At 38.9% G+C, this 18614-nt stretch overlaps 1 protein-coding gene across 1 annotated transcript in view; it reads right to left on the reverse strand.

The window, feature by feature from the left end:
* Positions 1-180: 180 nt before the first annotated feature.
* The window catches only part of nos1 (nitric oxide synthase 1 (neuronal)), a 40184-nt gene continuing 21750 nt past the window's right edge, over positions 181-18614 (reverse strand). The window contains exons 11-29 of the mRNA XM_080893856.1: positions 18287-18388; positions 17722-17916; positions 17554-17639; positions 16928-17072; positions 15921-16025; positions 15777-15835; positions 15554-15670; positions 13723-13897; positions 13271-13409; positions 11807-11885; positions 11401-11594; positions 10481-10650; positions 8814-9024; positions 7738-7825; positions 5960-6081; positions 5615-5763; positions 4944-5138; positions 4108-4226; positions 181-3218 (exon numbers count right to left, since the gene is read on the reverse strand). Coding sequence (XP_080749982.1) covers positions 3203-3218; positions 4108-4226; positions 4944-5138; positions 5615-5763; positions 5960-6081; positions 7738-7825; positions 8814-9024; positions 10481-10650; positions 11401-11594; positions 11807-11885; positions 13271-13409; positions 13723-13897; positions 15554-15670; positions 15777-15835; positions 15921-16025; positions 16928-17072; positions 17554-17639; positions 17722-17916; positions 18287-18388 — 2466 coding nt within the window. The 3' untranslated portion in view covers positions 181-3202. The remainder of the gene's footprint in view (positions 3219-4107; positions 4227-4943; positions 5139-5614; positions 5764-5959; positions 6082-7737; positions 7826-8813; positions 9025-10480; positions 10651-11400; positions 11595-11806; positions 11886-13270; positions 13410-13722; positions 13898-15553; positions 15671-15776; positions 15836-15920; positions 16026-16927; positions 17073-17553; positions 17640-17721; positions 17917-18286; positions 18389-18614) is intronic.

Genomic DNA, 18614 nt, shown 5'->3' on the forward strand with positions numbered 1-18614 from the left:
CTTCATAAACTGAGCACCTCACCCCCGAACTAAAATGCCTCAACCTTAAACACTTTCTACTGGCTGAATAAACCTTTCCACTCTGGTTTCTTTCTTATATAAACAAGAAAAACAAACCAAGCAAATGTGTTTACATATTCTGTAAATGTTTCTCTTTATTTGTAAGTAAATGCAAAGTCCTTGCAGCTGATGCATTAAATGGAATACCCTCAATTAAGTACACAACAAAGGTCATTATAGCAGAGGCTGATTGGATCAGAGTTGTTCATAGCAGCAGCGATACGCAAACACCAAAAAATAAGAACCTCTCAACAAAGTTGTTACAGTCCAGGGCCCCGTGAGACAGGCCAGACAAGCTCAAAACAGTCTCACTAACTGACACAGTGCTGGTAAAGAGACAGAGCTTTTTAAATATGAACAGGAGACAAAGTATCATGCATTTGTTTAATGCTGCTGTTTTACCCTCATACCTAAAGGATATGACAGACACGACAAAGAATAGGCCTTTTTTTGTTCCTTTTAAATCAAGCAGAATCAAAGTGCTCATTTACATAATCAAAATACATTCTTAGAAAAGATTGTAGTGGTAGTTTTTATAGTTTATACTTTGTCTTTTGATATTTATATATATGTATAGAAGCTATATATAATATTCTTTTCTGTTTGCACATTTTACACAACAGACATTTTCTTGACAGCTTTCATTCCAGTTCAACTAAATGTGTTTAAATAAATCAGAGAAGACATTCATCCAAAATGAACAACAGCAGGGAAAATAGGACCCACCCATTATCTCCCAACTATAACATAGCAAAATCAGAAAAACAAAAAAGTACTCTCAGCAACTGGAAGGGACATTTAAAAATCACAATGAAATCAATTAGGCATGCTGACAGCTATCTTTAATTTGAAATAAAGACAAAGAAAGGGAATAAACAAGACACATAAGCTGACAAGAAAAAGCCACAGGTTAATGCAAAGTGGGTGATCAAAAAAACAATGTGGCCCCTGCACATACATTTTCAAATTACAACCCTGACTCGTTGGAAAGCAGCAAATGACCACAGTGGCAGTGTGATTGCCTCTTGTCTCTGGATGAAACTTCGCTGGAACTTAAAACAATAGAACCGAACTGCTGCGATCAAAACTAAAAGCCATGTGGGCAGCTTTCTGTTACCAAAACACCATCTGTAACATTAAATCTGCAGGCTTGTGTGACTCAGAGCAGGGTACTCATGCTTATTTTAAAAATCGAAGCAGTTTGACAAGGTAACAGACAAGTAGAATAATCATGTAAAAACACACACCTGAGATCATGCATGTTTTACACCCACTCGTATATAGAGATGCGCACACTTATGATAATTTCAAGGGCACACATATGCATGCATACACACATGCGTGCTGATGCCGTTGAGCAGGTGTCAGGTCACAGTGAAGGGGTGGCGCGTGAGCCACAAGGTAGCACAAACATGCAGAGAAAAAAACTGAAAGGATGAATGCATAAACGTAGGCAAAATGTTAATGTAAGGCAAGAGGCAGAGGAGATATGATGCTGTTAAATAGATATTTTAAAGGCTCAATAGGTGATAAGTGGAGCAAGTTGACAGCTGTCAGATACGAACTGGGCAGCATCTTTTCCCCTTCAGTAACAACGTTTTGTTACGGATTACTTGAGTTTTAAGGAAAAGGCTCTTTCTATTTTACTGAGAATAAAATGAACAGATCAATACCAATATTGTGTTTTTACAGCAAATACAAAGCTACAGCCAAGAACCATTTAGTGTAGCTTAGCATACAGACTGGAAACAGGCTCTCTACAAAGGTCGCAAATACGGCACGATTAAAGCTCACTGAGTAACATGTTATATTTAATTAGTTTATTCTGTACAAAAACCAAAGTGTAAAAATAGTAAACTTGATTTATGGGCAATTAGGGGTAAGAAGACCTGGAAATGGGGGAAACAGCCTTGCTAGACCAATCTGTTGATATCAGCAGCATTTTAATTCTGGACATCAGGTACCCATAAATACGTTTCTTCTTCAGACTTGTGTTTTAGTTGGACAACCTTTGCTGCAATGAAACACAACAAAATCTAGGACACATCTTAACAAAGTTTTAAACAGTTGCCACTGAGATAGCCTATTGGAGTGAATAAATGTATTTTCCATGATATCGAACAATTCTTTTAAGTTGTTACTTATTCATTTACTCACCGATTAGTCATTTACTCTACAGCTTATTCCAAACAGCTGATGAAAAATAAAAAAAATCCTCCGCGACATTTAGAATTTAACACATTATAATACGTTATACCACATTGAACATAGTACGATTTAGATGTTAAATTAAAAAGCCCTCAAGACCTATATTTTTGTTAATAGTTTATCATTGAAGTTTATTTTTAAGATATATTGACTCACGTTTGGTCTTTAGTGGCTGCCCTGCACATTAGTGCTGCAGTTTCAGCAAACACCACCTGGGACCCAAAAGATTATGATGCGATGGCAGAATGAGCACACTAAGAAAAATGGCACTCGCACAGAGGCTGATGCATTTTGAAGAATTGCCAATGAAGAGCAAGGTAATCTGTTTATGGAGGCAGTGGCAGAATTTATGTTTTCATTATTCAGGGATACCTGTCAATACGTTAAATTTGTCCGCAGCACGTGTCCTTCAGTTTCTCTGTCTGCATGCCTATACATCTTTTCTTTTTCTTAGTCAAGGACTAAAGAGATTGATATTGATAATGAAAAACAGTCCAAATATATTTGAGCAGTCCTTATACTTTCCCAACAAGTAAAGTTGACTTAATCCACACAGAAATGAAAGTTTACTATCTATGCCACACATTTCCTTGCAAATATAAAACCTCAATAAAAGCCTTTTAACAGTAACAATAACACAGAGTATATTATATTTCTTGAATATATTGTCTTGGTCATGCATTCACAATGAGGCAGGTCATTACACTAGATCATTTTTGGAAGTATCATCAACAAGCAAAAACAGATTCTCAAAGAACAGAACATTTCCAACTTGCTACAGACAAGATCGCAGAGCCCAACAGAAACATTAAAATGGTATATAAAAAAAAGAACACAAACAAACCCATTTTTTACAGTACAAAAATTGGCACAGTATTAGTAAACCAGCGGTGCTGTGTCTTGTTGTTTTCAGAAAGCCTGTCGATTCATCGACCTACGAGCAGAAAACCCTGAAGAGAAAAAAAGTGCGAAGGACAGACAGACAGGCAGGCAGACAGACAGACAGACAGAAAGAGCAACAGAGACATGGAAATAGAGATGTTACAGTCATTACTCATCCAGCAAGCAGGGGCTTTGATGGCCGAATGTGAAATTCAAGTGACAATCCACACAGGAACCATCGTCTGTGATGCATTTTGTTGGTGGTTAATGAGCCATAGTGGCTATGTAGGGCCCTTGTTTTGCTCTTATGGCGAGGGTATATGAAGTGTCTAATCTTGAATATGCACAGATAACGCTGGAAACAAAAACAGAAATGGAGCAGAGCCACTCGCTTTCACTCTAATCCTGTTAGTTTAAATGCTCTTCTCCACAGGTTTCTATGGTTACCTGCTCTGTTTTCATCTGAAGCTAGTGATGACAACACATTGTTGTCGACAGCAACTACAGGTTGCAGATTGAAGTTGACTTACAAATGTTTCTGAGATAAAGCTGCTCTTGTAGTTGCAATATTGACATAAATATGAATGGGCTTTTCCACAGTGGTAATTGGTCCTGATTTTACTGTACGGATGTGAATGAGTGAATGATCAATAGAAAAATAGTTGATATGAATCCTTTTCTGGTTTTTTTTTTATTTGTTTGTTTTTTTGAGGATGGAATACATTTTTCTATATTTTCTTAATATTAAATAAAGAACTGATTTTCACAAAGCCTTTCCTCATGATTAATTAGAAGTTAGCATGAATTCACAGTGAATCATCAGTCATTTATTTTACCCATGAAAAATATTTTACCAAAGAAAAGATTCTTCTGACTTTTACTGACATTTCAGAACAGTTTTGTAACATACTAAATATGAAAAGAAACAAAAAAATACTGGAAATGTAGAACACTTACTCATCTGAGTCTTTTTTGCTCTCCTCAATGTAGGCTATGGACTCTGAACGAATACGGTTGGTGACCTCGTAGGTGCGCAGGGTGACACCAAAGATGTCCTCGTGATAGCGATTCTCATCCTAATGACAACAGATTGGTAGCGAGACAAAGCTGAGTAACTGTTTACCAGATGTGTGTGTAGCATAATAATACGTTTTCTCTAGCAGGCTGTAGATATACCTTTTAAAATGGGATTCTATGGGAAATGACCATGACAAGCAAGCTAGCCAAAGACGCTGGCTACCATGATGTCATCCATCGATTTCTGAAGTCATGTTTTGAAATATAAAGATGAGTAATTTGAAGCCAGGTGTGACGAGAGATGGGCGGGTCTGAATGTGAAACTGCATACACACTGGTTAATCACTTGTCAATCACAGGTCATTAGCCAATGGGCAAACATCAGATAACCCTTCTTTCTGATCATAGTATGACCAGTATTGACAAAATGGACCTGCAGTGGCAAAAACACCAATGTGAGCCAAAACAACATGGTAACATATAGTTACACTTTAGAGCCAAAATGCTAAAAAAAAAAGAAAAGTTAAGGTTTCAAAACAGGACCTCACATACCAGTTGGTGATCGGGCTTATGTCCATATCCAGTCCTTAAACAACATTACCTTTGCAATGATGGATAGCATCTTACATTTAGTATTTTCACAGCTGATCAGGTATTTTAACTAACTCTAGAATCTCCCTTACATTAAGTTTACTTCACGGTTCAGTAAGGTAGAATGGAGTATGAATGTGAACATAACAGAGGTGATATTGCAGAGAGAACTCCGCCACTCTTACCCGAAGCTTACTGATAAAGAAGCCAGCATCCTCCAGGCTCATGTTGCCCTGCTGCTTGATGATTTGCTGGACAGTCTTGAGAACATCTCCTGCCATTGTCACATCCCCACACACGTAGATGTGTCCACCCTCCTGCCTCAGGCACTGGTACACCGTCTCTGACAGATGCTCGCGCAGTACATCCTGTACATATTTCTGACAGAGAGGCAGTGAAGAAATGATGAGTGTGCATGGAGAAGTGAAGCGTGAAAATAGCAGAAAAGGAAACAATGTGAAAAACTGAGTCAGGACACTACACACAAAGTAAAATTTGCAAACTGCCACCTAAAGACTGATATGCGCAGGAACAAAGCAACCTCAGAGTAAGAAAAATTATGCTCTGTGGATTTTGTTCTTCTTTTCAAATCCGTGTATTGACTGTCACTGCTAAAAGTAACAGAACTGTAAACAAAGCAAGAATCAATCACAACAACAAAGGAAGCATTGAGCATAAAGAGGACAAAGACAAATGTATATATGAAAATGTATCAGCAGAATGACATTGGTAAGTAAAAATACACTATATCTACAGAAGTATTTATCCAGCCATCTCAAATTTGTGAATTTATTTCTACCTAAACAAGCCAGAGACAGATGTTACAAGCGACTTCCTTCGTGTTTAGTGCTTGTACCTTTGGTTTGCCAGGCTCTCTGGAATAGGCTGTGTAGAGCTCCTTAAACACCCCTTTATTCTTGGCCTGTATGGTCTCCTCCTTGTAGATGTGGTCCATCTCAGACTGCCGACAACCAAACACCAGTATCATTGGGCAGGATTTCATCCCTTGAAGATAAGAGGTAAGAGTTACTTTGTTGCTCTGGATGGAAATGCAGAAGTGATATCCAGAGTACAAGTGTCAAAATTACATTATCACTTTAATTTGAAGAATAAATCTATAAGCACTGAAAATACATTGCAAAGTCTTTTTATAAGTTGGTCAAAAGTAACTCTATGGATTGAGGGAGAACAAAATTCCAACCGTTTTGTTCAAGGTCATATAGTCTTTGTTGCCAGAAGCTTCTGAATGGGGCAATCCCTGTTCCTGGACCCACAAGGATGCAAGGTGCTTGGTTGTTCTTGGGAAGCTGGAATGATGGTGCACTAAAATAATGCCACACACACAAACAACATCCAACAAATTACCATGGAGCCTATAAAATGTAATAAAGGAATAATAGAGTATTTTAATAATAAAAATAATGGATTGCATTTATATAGCGCTTTTCAAGATCCTTAAAGCACTTTACAATTCCACTATTCATTCACTCTCACATTCACACACTGGTGGAGGCAAGCTACAGTTGTAGCCACAGCTGCCCTGGGGCAGACTGACAGAAGCGAGGCTGCCATATCGTGCCATTGGCCCCTCTGGCCATGGCGCAGAGGTGAAGTGTCTTGCCCAAGGACACAACGACCGAGACTGTCTGAGCCGGGGCTCGAACCGGTAACCTTCCGATTACAAGACTGCCAACTCTTGAGCCACGGTTGGGGGACATCAAGCTATATGGGTAAGTATAGCTTGATGTCAAGATTCCCCTAATTCTCCTAATCCTTTCATTGCCTCTAAAACTCACTAATTGGCACATTTATTTTGTTTATTCACTGTAAACTTATAAATTTTACAAAGAACACTCCTGGTAAGATAAAAATGAGTTGTTTTACATAAAAAGATAAAAGGTACTAATTAGAGAACTTTAACAGCAAATATTTCGGTTATTTTTATTTCCACTTTTAGTCTTAAGGAATGAATTGATAATCATATTAGCTCTATATCATGCATGCAGACAAGAGAGTGGTACCTATCTTGGCAAATCAGCTTACTTTGTCAAACATCACCTTTTCACGTGTCATGAAATGTTTCCAAGGAGCCAGACTTTCTTGTATTTTTTAATGTGGCCTTGAACAACAGTTCTCCAGGATTTCTAAAGGTCTTTTAAAGCTTTTCTTTAAACACTGGCTGCCTAAAATTGTACCTTTGTACCAAAAAGATGATTCTCAAAGGGCTCCTAGACAAAAAATTGGCATATCTCTGCAGGAAATAGTGTGTGTCCATAAACATTTAGCGGAAGTAGAGGACAGAAGAAGATCAAAATCTCATAAAGAGTATTTATAAGAAATAAGAAATGCAATAAGAAATGCATTTCAGCCAGTGTTGTTGGGGATCTTGTAAAAATTAATGGAATTATAAATGTAGAAATGTACTGTGAGGTTTACCATCTGGAAAAATGTCTGGATCTATTGTCATGCTGAAAAATGAAGCTGTTACCAATCAAGCGAACTGTCAATGCAGTAAAAACACAACTGGATAGAAAAAACACTCAAAACACACCACCAGTCATGGACTGGCCTCCGCAAAGAACGGACCTCAACATTCTTGAAGCAGTGCGGGATCATCTTGACAGACATTATCACAAAAAGTGGGTAACATCCAAATACGAGCTTTGAATGTCCTTCAAGAAGTCAGCGGAACTATTCCCGAAGAATATTTGAAGAAATGACAAGAAGGCTTACTTAAAAAAAGACTTACCAAATACTGACTTTTAAGCTCTTTAGAATTGTACCTGATAAACCAGCTTTTATACTGTTTGCCTGTGTATGTTTGCATGCTTCAGTAAATTGCTGCACCTACTTCCCATTCTCTTAGAAAATATAACAAAATAAAGGGTTGGCTAAAGACTTTTGCAAATTAGATTATAGATTAGATTAGATTAGATTGCATTGCCTTAAAATTTCTTGTAAAAACACTTTGATATTTACCCTCGGACAAAGCACGGCACCATCTCCCCCTTCTCTATCCTGTTAAGCCACGATGAACACACTCCATGATGGATTGGTCCCTCTCCATCTGAAAGAGATGATTACCGAGCAAGCACTTTACCTTTTTCTCTCCCCTCTGCCTCCCACTCTTTTTAAGCGTACAAACTAACAGGAAAAGAGTGTTCCTAACATGTGTTCAAGGCTATAGCCATCTTCCCCTCTTCCTCACGCTCTTCCTCTAAAGGGAAATTACAGTAATTCAGCTGTTGCTTATACAATCATAGTAATATGTTCACATAAGTGCACATTACAGGTGGGAGAAGATAGCAGTTAAAAGGTATAGTAATGCTTACTGACTACTTTACAGGCTGAGATTATATACTGCCACAGTGGTGCTAAAAACAACACTTAAATCGTGCCCTAAATAATGCCTCATGCCTAAATAATGCAGTGAAGTAGACTGAAGTATACTGTTTGTGCTTGTGGCCATATATATAAACAGAATATGTAAAGTCTTTCTCCCAGTGCGTGTTTCTGGTTTTTACAGTTTTGTTTTGGCTGCCTTGTAAAGCAGACTTACATTCTAAGATAACTTCCAATCATTTCTCTTGTAGCTTCAGAAGGTTTTCAGAGAGTCTGACTCATTTTTCTTTTTTAATCCTTGCAGTAGCCTTGAAGGAGCTATGGCACTGTGCCTTTTATCCATGGCAAAGACTTGACTTAACCGAAATATATACCAGGCCTGCACTGGTTTGAGAAATGTCTAGTATGTCTAGTACTTTAAAATACATGATCACTGAAAAAGATGTTTAAATATCAGACTACTTTCTAGTTAAATGAAGAAAAAATAAACCAATAACTGCAATATATTAATTACCCTGATATCTGTATAATTTGCATTCTTGACATGTTGATAAAACCCACATGCATAATACTTCAGACTATCAAAAGTCTTCTGAGTAGACTAAAATTAACCTCTCCAGGCAGCTGAGAAGACCTAAGCATCTGAAGCTACGCCTACACAGCTTTTAAAATCTTGGACAGGAATTAGAGCAGTTCAAGTACCAGGGCCTTACCTCTGGCGCGATAGGAGACCACAGCCACTGTGAGATGGATCTCCCCTGGGTGCAGGTCTGGAGAGGAGCTGATAGAATAGTAGCGAGGCTGCAGAAGAGGCAGCTGGGTTAGCAGCAAAGTGGAGGGCATCTGGATAGAAGGAAACTCTTCTAGCACCTCCACCAGTGTGGGATTGTTGTACCACTTCCACTCCTCATACTCCTGCAATCCCTGGAGTGTCACAGAGAAAGACAATGTGGTACAAAGGTATCGGCTGACATTTCTTTGATATAGTTTTAGTCATGGTAAGTTATTGAATTATTGTCGTTCAGACTAAGAAATCAATGCAACTCCCACAGCAACTGAAAAGAAGAGGATAGTTTCCTCTTTTGGATCTGTAAACATTTCTCACTCAGGAGCAGGAGGCAGCCACAAGCAGAGCTATTCGCCATTCACTGCCCAACTGTTTCTGTGTGTCATCGCTGACATTTGGATGTGAGGAAAGTAGAGCACTGCCATCAGGCTAAAAAAACCTTTGATATGTTACCAACTTTTGCTTTGTTCTCAAGCTGCTAATGAGCGACAAAATGCCCATTGAGAACCCACTGGTGTGGTCCACAATATGAGCTTAAAAGACAGTTTGAAGCACCTAATGCATAATTATAGCAAAACTCTAACACCATAAGCACTTTGGGGCCTGGGCTTTTTAACCTTGATAAACAGAAGGGGGCGTAGGACTGTACAGATATGAGAAGCTGATAGATTTGTTTAATTAACTTTTTTAAAGAAGAGAATAAGCCAGACGTGGCAACATGTTTGCTTTGTATTGCTTGGAAAAACAAGAAGAGAAATGTTAAAAAACAAAACAATTATTCCTGTAAGGAATGAACTTGAGATTTAACTCATTACAACATGTTCTGCAGTGCTGTTTCTACTGTACAATTTCTTCTTTCTGAATTCAGAAGCCTACCATCTTTCCCTCTTGCTTGGTGACAATAATTCTGTGTATGAGCATATGAGTCACTGCTTGGCCTCATCCAGCCTTTTCCACACATTGACAAAAATGGAGAGTGAATAGTGGGAGGCACTGCAAGGGGGGATGGCTCTGGGTTAGAACGATCAACGGCTTTAATTTGGCGCCAGCTAACTCCTACTGTACGTACTCTTGGTGCAAAGAGCACCAAATCAGCTATGAGACACATAAAACTATCTGCCATATTCTCTTATTTTGAAACACAGAGAATGTGTTGGTTACTGTTGAAGCTTAAGCACATGGTGACTTTTTATAGAACAGTTCTTGGAAAAGTGATCTAAAAATACGCATACATTTTCATCTCAGATTGGAAATGGGGGAACATATCTTTGGATACAGCCCACATGCACACATCGGAAATCCCTTATGTGTTTGGTCACAAAACAAGTTCAAGCACTCAGCGCTGCTGCAGCTCAGCCATTTGAAAGGTCAGTGTAAATCAAAGTAAATATGCATTTACACGTGAAACACTTTTCAGATGAAAACACTTGGTCGCATATTTGTACGTTTTATCAAAATCGTAAACTAAGGTTCAGTTAGTTTGTCTAATGGATTCTTCTGGTGTCCAACTTTGGGTTCCTTGAAAAGCGCTATATAAATGCAATCCATTATTATTATTATTAAATGGTAACATTGAAAACTAAGTGAATTTACCTTACTGAGGATCTCTAGTTTCTTTCTTTGTTTGTCATTGGTTGCTAGAGCAGCAAACTGCTGGAGCAGCACAGGGCTCGGTGGAGTCGTGATATCCATGAAATACTGGAAAGCCTGGTAGATGGTGCAGGGAGGGATACGGGTCTCATTTGTCCAGTTACTGATTACACCTGCAGAAAATTATAAAGTTAAAGTTGAGTTAATTCATATGATGTACTAGTTTTTTATATGTGTAAGATGAAAGAAAAAAAATGAGGTAACAAACTATAAGAGCAGTCTGTGTGTGTGCAGTTTTTTTGCTGGCTTGTTTTTTGGGAGGTTTTTGCTGCAAAAGCTCTTAGCAATGCTGTTTCCCTGCTACTTGATCTAATGCTAGACAATGTGGAATTTGTTGACTGAAAATGAACTAGCTTGAGAATCAGTATCAAACCAGTCCGAAGATCAGAGCCATTTCTCTGTGTGATAAGCATTTGCTAACACGTTATACACAACACCCTTGGATATGTTGTCTAGTTGTCTGTAATTAGCAAAGTACAACCAAAATGCAAGCAGCAGTATGGAACATGTGATCCTCGAATTGAAAGAAAATTAGATACAGTGAGAGTTGTTAACAACAAGGGCTTGAATTGTGGAGATGAATTTTGAATAAGCACTAATCCTGTGTTTAGCAAATGTCTTGCATCACAGTCACAGAGAAAATCACAGTTAAGTCACCCGGTGTCACCACAACTGTTTGCCAATATGCAGTTCACTGAAAAATTTCTGGGCATGGATATCCTGCTAAAGTGTGACTTCATGATGTCTGCTGTGACTTCTTATTTACATTTGGATTTTGACAACCTGCCCAGATTTTAAAATGCCATTCTCGTGATTGCATGCCTACTGTTTTCGCAAAGTAGCATGACTTTGCTAATACCCACCTAGGGCAGTGTTTCTCTCCTCCAAGAACTCCACTTTGACGATTTGATTGACAGGTGGAGCATCCTCCAGTTTTTCTATGAGAGCTGTTACCAGGTCCTCATGGTTGCCAGGGAAGATGCCCAGATGGTCGCCAGGCTTGTAGCGCAGGCTGTCGTGGTTGTTTGTGTGTAACCGCACAAATATGGTGGAGCGACTATGAAAGGGATCAGAGATTTAGGAAATAACATTGCACCATTTTCAGTCTGTTCCATTTAGTTAAAATGTCACTGTAAACAATGAATGAGTTGGACACCAGAAGAATCCATTAGACGAACTGAACGTTAGTTTACGATTTTGGTAAAACGTACAAATATGCGACAAAGTGTTTTCGTCTGAAAAGTGTTTCACGTGTAAATGCATACTTACTTTGATTTTGGACTTTGTAAATTTTGAGATTCAAGCATCTTTGCTCCATAAACTTTCTTCTTGTGAATGCTGTGTAATGCTGTTGGCAGACACAAATAATACATGATTTATGGATTGATTAATAGACATGTTCTTCTTGGAAAAAAATACTTCTTTGATTTCTTTCTGGGAGAGACCGATAAGAAGTTTTATGTACAGACACGCAAGTGTCTGTATATAAAGGGTAAAGGTAAGGGTACATAAAGGGTTTTAGCCCAGCCCTATATCCACAGGCACTCCCATGTCTGTACATATAGTTCAGAGAGTCAGGATCCAATCTTAACATAATGGCATAATGTAAACAACTGTCACATTATGAGATTCAAGCATCTTTGCTCCATAAACTTTCTTCTTGTGAATGCTGTATAATGCTGTTAGCAGACATAAATAATACATTATTTATGGATTGATCAACAGACCTGTGCTTCTTGGAAAAAAATACTTCTTTGATTTCTTTCTGGGAGAGATTGATAAGAAGCTTTATGTACAGATACGGGAGTGTCTGTACACAAAGGGTAAAGGAAAGGGCACAAAAAGGGTATCAGCCCAGCCCTATATAGTTCAGAGAGTCAGGATCCAAACTTAACATAATGGCATAATGTAAACAACTCTCTACTTTGGCAAAGACAATGCAATGATTTTGTAGCAAAGTTGCTGCACAGACATATTATGCTGAATACTATGTATTCATGGATAAATACATGGATTCTTTTTCAAATATTATTATATTCCACAGCACTAATAAACCAAATCAAAATACATAAAAAATTCTAACTGAAGAACTTCAAAAGAATCATATCATTAACAAACATTAACATCATTAATAACATCAAAGACACATCTTGCCAAATTGTGTAAAATTGTTGTAATATCAAAAAAAGAATCAGAACAAATTTATGGATATTTCTCACTTTATACTGAAATATTTGCCATTTCGCTTCAGATCCCAACCTTTTAATCTCTCTCAACAAGGAAGGGAATATCCTCTGATATCCTCTGACCAAGCCATAAGTCCTGGAATGCTACCCTTTGGTCCCAGGGCTAAATGAGCAGACTAGTCAATGGGTCCCAGTTTGCCCACCCCCAAGCTTACGTCACAATCTGTGTCAGTTTGAAGGTGCCGAAGTACCAAATTAATTTATGGAAATTAAGTAACAGAGCCACTTCAAATCTGGTCCAGTACTTTGAACTCGAGACCTCTAGGGAAAAGTTCTCAAAATCCTATTAGAATCTCATTTTGATTTTCTCACACCAGTGCCACAAATCTCAGCTTCAGGTCACGTAAAGGCTGAGTGACTCATCTTTATCAATAACCGTACTACCACACTGCTGATCAATTACAGGTATTTTGTACAGATGAACTTTCCCCTTTAATATTAAGTTGCCACAAGCATTTTGTAACTAAGTACCAAGAGGAACTTTCACCTTCTGTGAGGGCTGGGGCCTCGGCCGTGTAAGTCAAGCGGAACTTGCTCTTCTTCCAGCTGCGATCATTGCTGATCAAGGAGTCATTGGCCTTCTCAATGTTCACGTCATCACCAACACAGAATACATCGCAGGCAGCCTTCACGAGCAGCCACAGAGAAGATAAACAAAAGAGTTGGGTGGGGCACGTAAACGAGAATGAACAGCTTGCAGAAGTAGGGGACACCTGGAATGAGTGTGTTTGGAGGTGTGGTCCCGCTCCTGAAATTCATAATACATAATCTCCAAGAAAAAAAAACAACAGAAAGAGGATTGTACTGGGATGAACAGCTACTTGACAAGTAACTAACATACCGGTCTTGAGATAAAGCTTAACTCTAGGTTCATAATGTACACTTTCCAAATACACCACCTTTAACCACGCCCAAAGGGTCTCAGCCCAGGAAACCAACCTTAAAAACTTTCTTGGCCCATGTTCTGAATGACTCCTCCTGGCCACACAGCTCATCTCCCTCTCCCATGCGTAGGATGCGCTCACCCCCTAGCTCTTCAAACAGTGTGTCCACAGCGTGGGCAAAGGCGCAGAAGTGTGGGTAGGCCCTGGAGCCAAGGCCAAACACCGAGAACCTAAACAGAGACACACATACATGAAGAAAACACAGAGACTGAGAGACAGGTAGTGTTAAAAAAAAACAAAAAAACAAGAAATAAAACACAAACATACACAACTGCAAACCACCACCACTGTGTCCATGTTAGAAACTTGCCCTTTCCTTCCTCTCAGAATATGTCAAACAGTTGAAAACAGCTGATGTATTTATAAATACGTGTCCTGTCTGAGTTTAGATGGACATAAACATGAAACAGATCACTTTGTTTTTTGAAGGCAGACAACATCTCTTTCCACTTCTTTGCCGTGAGGAAGTCAGCTCACATCTGATCCAAGTTTGAGCAAAATCTCTGTTGTCTTTTCTTCCTTAGCTGATCAGCAAACTGTCAGCTGCAATAAGATTTTTATCCGAAAGGAGTTTTATAGCCATCCTCATGTGGAGTATGCACTGAGGAAACGCTACAAGGAAAACCCTCCATTTAGACATAAATGGAGGAAGAACTCAACTTAATTCAGTTCAATTTTATTTTATATATATATAGTGCCAAATCAAAACAACAGTTGCCTCAAGGCGCTTATATTGTAAGGTAAAGACCCTACAATACAAAGAAAACAGACCCCAACAGTCATATGACCCCCTGTGAGCAAGCACTGCTGACAGTGGGAAGGAAAAGCTCCCTTTTAACAGGAAGAAACCTCCTGCTCCTCCATGTTTACATCTGAGCTCATTCTAAATAATTTATATTATATTTAACCTAAAGTAATCCATCATATTCCACAATATGAGATGTTTAGTTGGTGTCTTGTGAGGGCAACGTAGCTCTAAAACATAGCTTTTCATAAGCTCCATATAACAGACCTGCACCTTTATTTTTTTAATAAAAAGTATTTTACAGTGTATTACACAGTTAACTGAATATCTACTGGGGGTTTTAATATATTGATTAAAAAAATTAAGTTGTGTATTATCAAAACAGCTCACTAAACTTTGTGCATTCAGACAACCACATGATTTTTTATACATGTTAATCTGATATTGCTGGTGGACCCATTCAGCTTGCTAATTTTATTAAACCAGGCATGGTGACAGTTGACATCATTTATCTCCATTAAAGGGTTTCCTTGCTAACTTGCTAAAGGAGCTATTCATTTCTTTACACTGCAGTCTAATTCCCTACCACCAGTACTGATTGGACCAAGTTCAAAAGTAATACATTACTGTAATCAATTTATTTAATGTGTTACATTACATTGTTTTAGTAATGCAATAATGTAACACATTACTGTAATAAACTCAGTAATCACATTACAGTTACAATTATGCTGCTACCTGCATTACAAAGGCTCTACTGTTATCTGCACAAGAGGTGAACTGAAAGAACTAAAACTAATCAAACATTCAAAGATTTTTTACTGATTAGATGATAAATGCATATTTATGTATTATGTATCCCATTTGATGTTTCAAAGTGAATGTGCCTGGATATTAAGCCAACATTTAACCATTCTTTTTACAGCATTTCATTGACTATGAGCATAGCATGTGCCTATCCTATTTAGCATAAGCATTTTTTGTAGTTTTCCTTCCAGATTTCCTTGCTTTCCTGTTTGATAATTTAGGGATAGATTTGCACATAAACACCTGTTATGTTTGTTTAGTTTGCTTTGTTTACCTGACATTAGCAAGTGGTCCGGTGCTCTCAAAGTTAATTTTGGTTTCTGGTTCATCGCTGGATGACTTCCGAGTGTCAGAGTAAGAGGAAACACTGTTAAAACGGACCTTGTAGCTCCTAGAGAATAAGAAAAAAGCAGAGGCACGCACAGGCTTTTAACTCAAGAGACAAAAAATTATTACTCAAGTAAACATTAAAAGCTGGATTGAGATATCAAACTCACTTCCTATCTTCTGTGTTTGTTGTTGGGTGGCACATTTCCATTAAGGCGGCTCCAAATTTCTACAGCAAAAAAGAGCAAACACATACAATTAGAAGTGTCTGCTGAGCTCTTAATAACTGACAAGTATTAAGTATTCATAAATACCTCTCCATTCTCAGGTGGGTCACCATTCCCAAATGTGCTGGTCACCACTAAAACCAGTGTTTCATGCTCCAGGTCCACAACATCATATTCATCCATAGACATAACCTGCAGGAAAAAAAAGAGCGTTGTACTGATGGAAGCTTAGCGACTTACATGGTGTAGTGTTTATCTCACTCTTGTTTCCTAGACACAGACTCCAAATGACAGCTGACTTGAGCGTGTAAATTAAGGCTGAACACATAGCCGCTGGCAGAGGAGGAGGTTGTAATGACCACTCTGTCCTCGCCTCTAACGAGATGATAATATGCTGCTGCCACACATTGAGCATCCATGATGCATACCACTCAGCATAATGGTGTTTGTCTGCCACAGGCCGCACTTGCATTTCACATGCATATACGCCTCAAAGACACACAACCAAAGGCGTGAAGAGAAAGAAGCCTTTAGCCCCACAACAACCAAGATTCCCCCTAAGCGTTTGCATCTGCCCTGCGATCCATCAGCACACGCCCACTCACAGTGACACACACATGCACAAATCTTCATGCATGAATCTCCTTGTGTGATTGATCACACTGGGAAAACAGGAAGAGCAAATAAAGATAGGACCGGGAGGAAAAATCCCATAGTGTGTGTTTGAGAGAAGCTTCTTTCTCTTGTTTCTGTTTGGTTTTTGTATACAGATTTGCACACCCAGCGGCACTGAAGGATTTTGTCTTAAAACTACTACCCTGTTCTATGCTTTAGTGGATAAATCTTGCCTCCAACCTGCGGCACTTTACTGCATGAGACAAGAGGAAAATGTAACAAAAGATTGGCTTTTCTTTCTTCAGACCTTTTGTCATCTATACTCAGCTGGCATCTGCTCAGCTTTATCAACCAGAGAGTGGGGTTCGGGGGAGGGGTGTCTTTCAGTTCCTCCTTTTTCAATTAGATATTAGAGCAGCGATACATAAGCTAGTTCTCAACCTTTGGAAATGATGATGCAAGGTGGGAGCAAGGGGTACCTTTGCGTCAAAGGCGTGCTTGAAGATTTCACAGAGCGTTTTGGCATAATCTTGCGACTTGCCCGTCTCTGTAGCAAACAGCATTGTGGCTTTAACCCTCTTGGCCATAGCTTGGCCCATGAGTTTCGCTGAAAACTTCACAGCCCTGCAGAGGTGAAGAGAAAGACAATGCAAATGAGATGCAGCAAAGATGAAGACCAACTGAATAATAGAAAGAAAAAAAAGTTTCTTATTGAGCCTCTGAAATTAGTAATAGGCTGGTTCACTGTAGCAGACAGCTACGGATGGATGACAGTTGTGATTACCTAGCTTGTCATCTCCTCAAGGCAATTATAATAATAGCAGAACACGCGCACAAGTGCATGTATACACAAACAAAACACTGACAAAATTCTGATTACTCCTTAAGGGGTTGATTGGATGAATTTCACTGCTGAGCACGCCAGCGTCTTTGTCATGTGTCTAACTTTTGTTTGCAAAGTGAATACCTGCTTAGCCTTAAATTAACAAATACAAATCATTTGTGATCTTTCACATTTAGAGTTGCAATTTAGCTTTGACTCTTACAGTGCAAAGACAAAAAAGGGAAAAGAAATGAATGATTAAGTAAAACCAAGCACACTTACTTGGCAAGCTTCTTGAATCCAATGGCTCTTTTCTTTGTGGGTGTCCCATTGACCCCTTTCCACACGTGGGTATTCCATGGATCGGGCTTTTGCATAGGAGAAGAAAAATCAGGTGATCTTAAATCAAAGAGATCTCATGGTGTGTGGTATGTGGAATGACTTACTCACCTGGTACTCAAAAGAAGGGCTGAGGCGGTAGTTAAGCATTTCTTGATGGAAAACTGGCGTGATGCTTCCTGACATCGGAGGCACAATCCACACCCAGTCCCCAGGACAGCCACCTCGCACCCGAAACTCATTCTCCATGTGCTTCATGAAGGACTCTGTGGCTGAATGATGGTCTACTATGGTCACTTTGCATGTCTAAGAATAGGTAGCATAGATGGATGGATATGAATTATGTCACAACCAAATAAGTGTTTTATTATTATTCATGAGTGCATTAAAATGGATACGCTGAATGCTTACAATGGTCAAGTGCTATTAACAAACAAACAGCTGCACATCTTGTAATAAACCAGTGGAGTATCAAGCTATAATTTGATCACAAATATCTAGTCATTTTGACACCAACAAATTGTTATAAACATGGCTTAACACACTTCACCACGGAATTTGCTCAGCAGTAGCCACTTTGAGTCCAAGATAACTGTAGGCACTGTTGTTCCAAGGAGCTGTCTAAAAACTTTAAGAAGTTAAAAATCTACTTACTTCAAATCACAGATTTCAATACCTGGTAGCTGTGAAGGACAGCAATATTGATCTCCACGAGTGCCTGATCTTTCCAAAGGGAGGATGTCTTTCTGGTGTCTAAGGCCATTTTGTTTGCCACCTCCTATATAATACAGAAAAAAAAATGCCTGACATACCTGAGACTGAAAATTTTAGTGACATAAACTTTAGCATTTCATTTCTGTGTAGAGTTGCTGTGCTGTGGTCATGCTGTACTGAAGCAAATGGCCCTCGTCATCACTGCAAGCACAGACAAATCCAAAGCTGGCACCCATGTGCCCTGAAGTGCTCTTCATAATTGGACGACTCTGACTGAAATTTTCTTCACT

Source organism: Rhamphochromis sp. 'chilingali' (genome assembly GCF_963969265.1).
Source record: "Rhamphochromis sp. 'chilingali' genome assembly, chromosome: 10".
In the NCBI taxonomy this organism is placed as follows: domain Eukaryota; kingdom Metazoa; phylum Chordata; class Actinopteri; order Cichliformes; family Cichlidae; genus Rhamphochromis; species Rhamphochromis sp. 'chilingali'.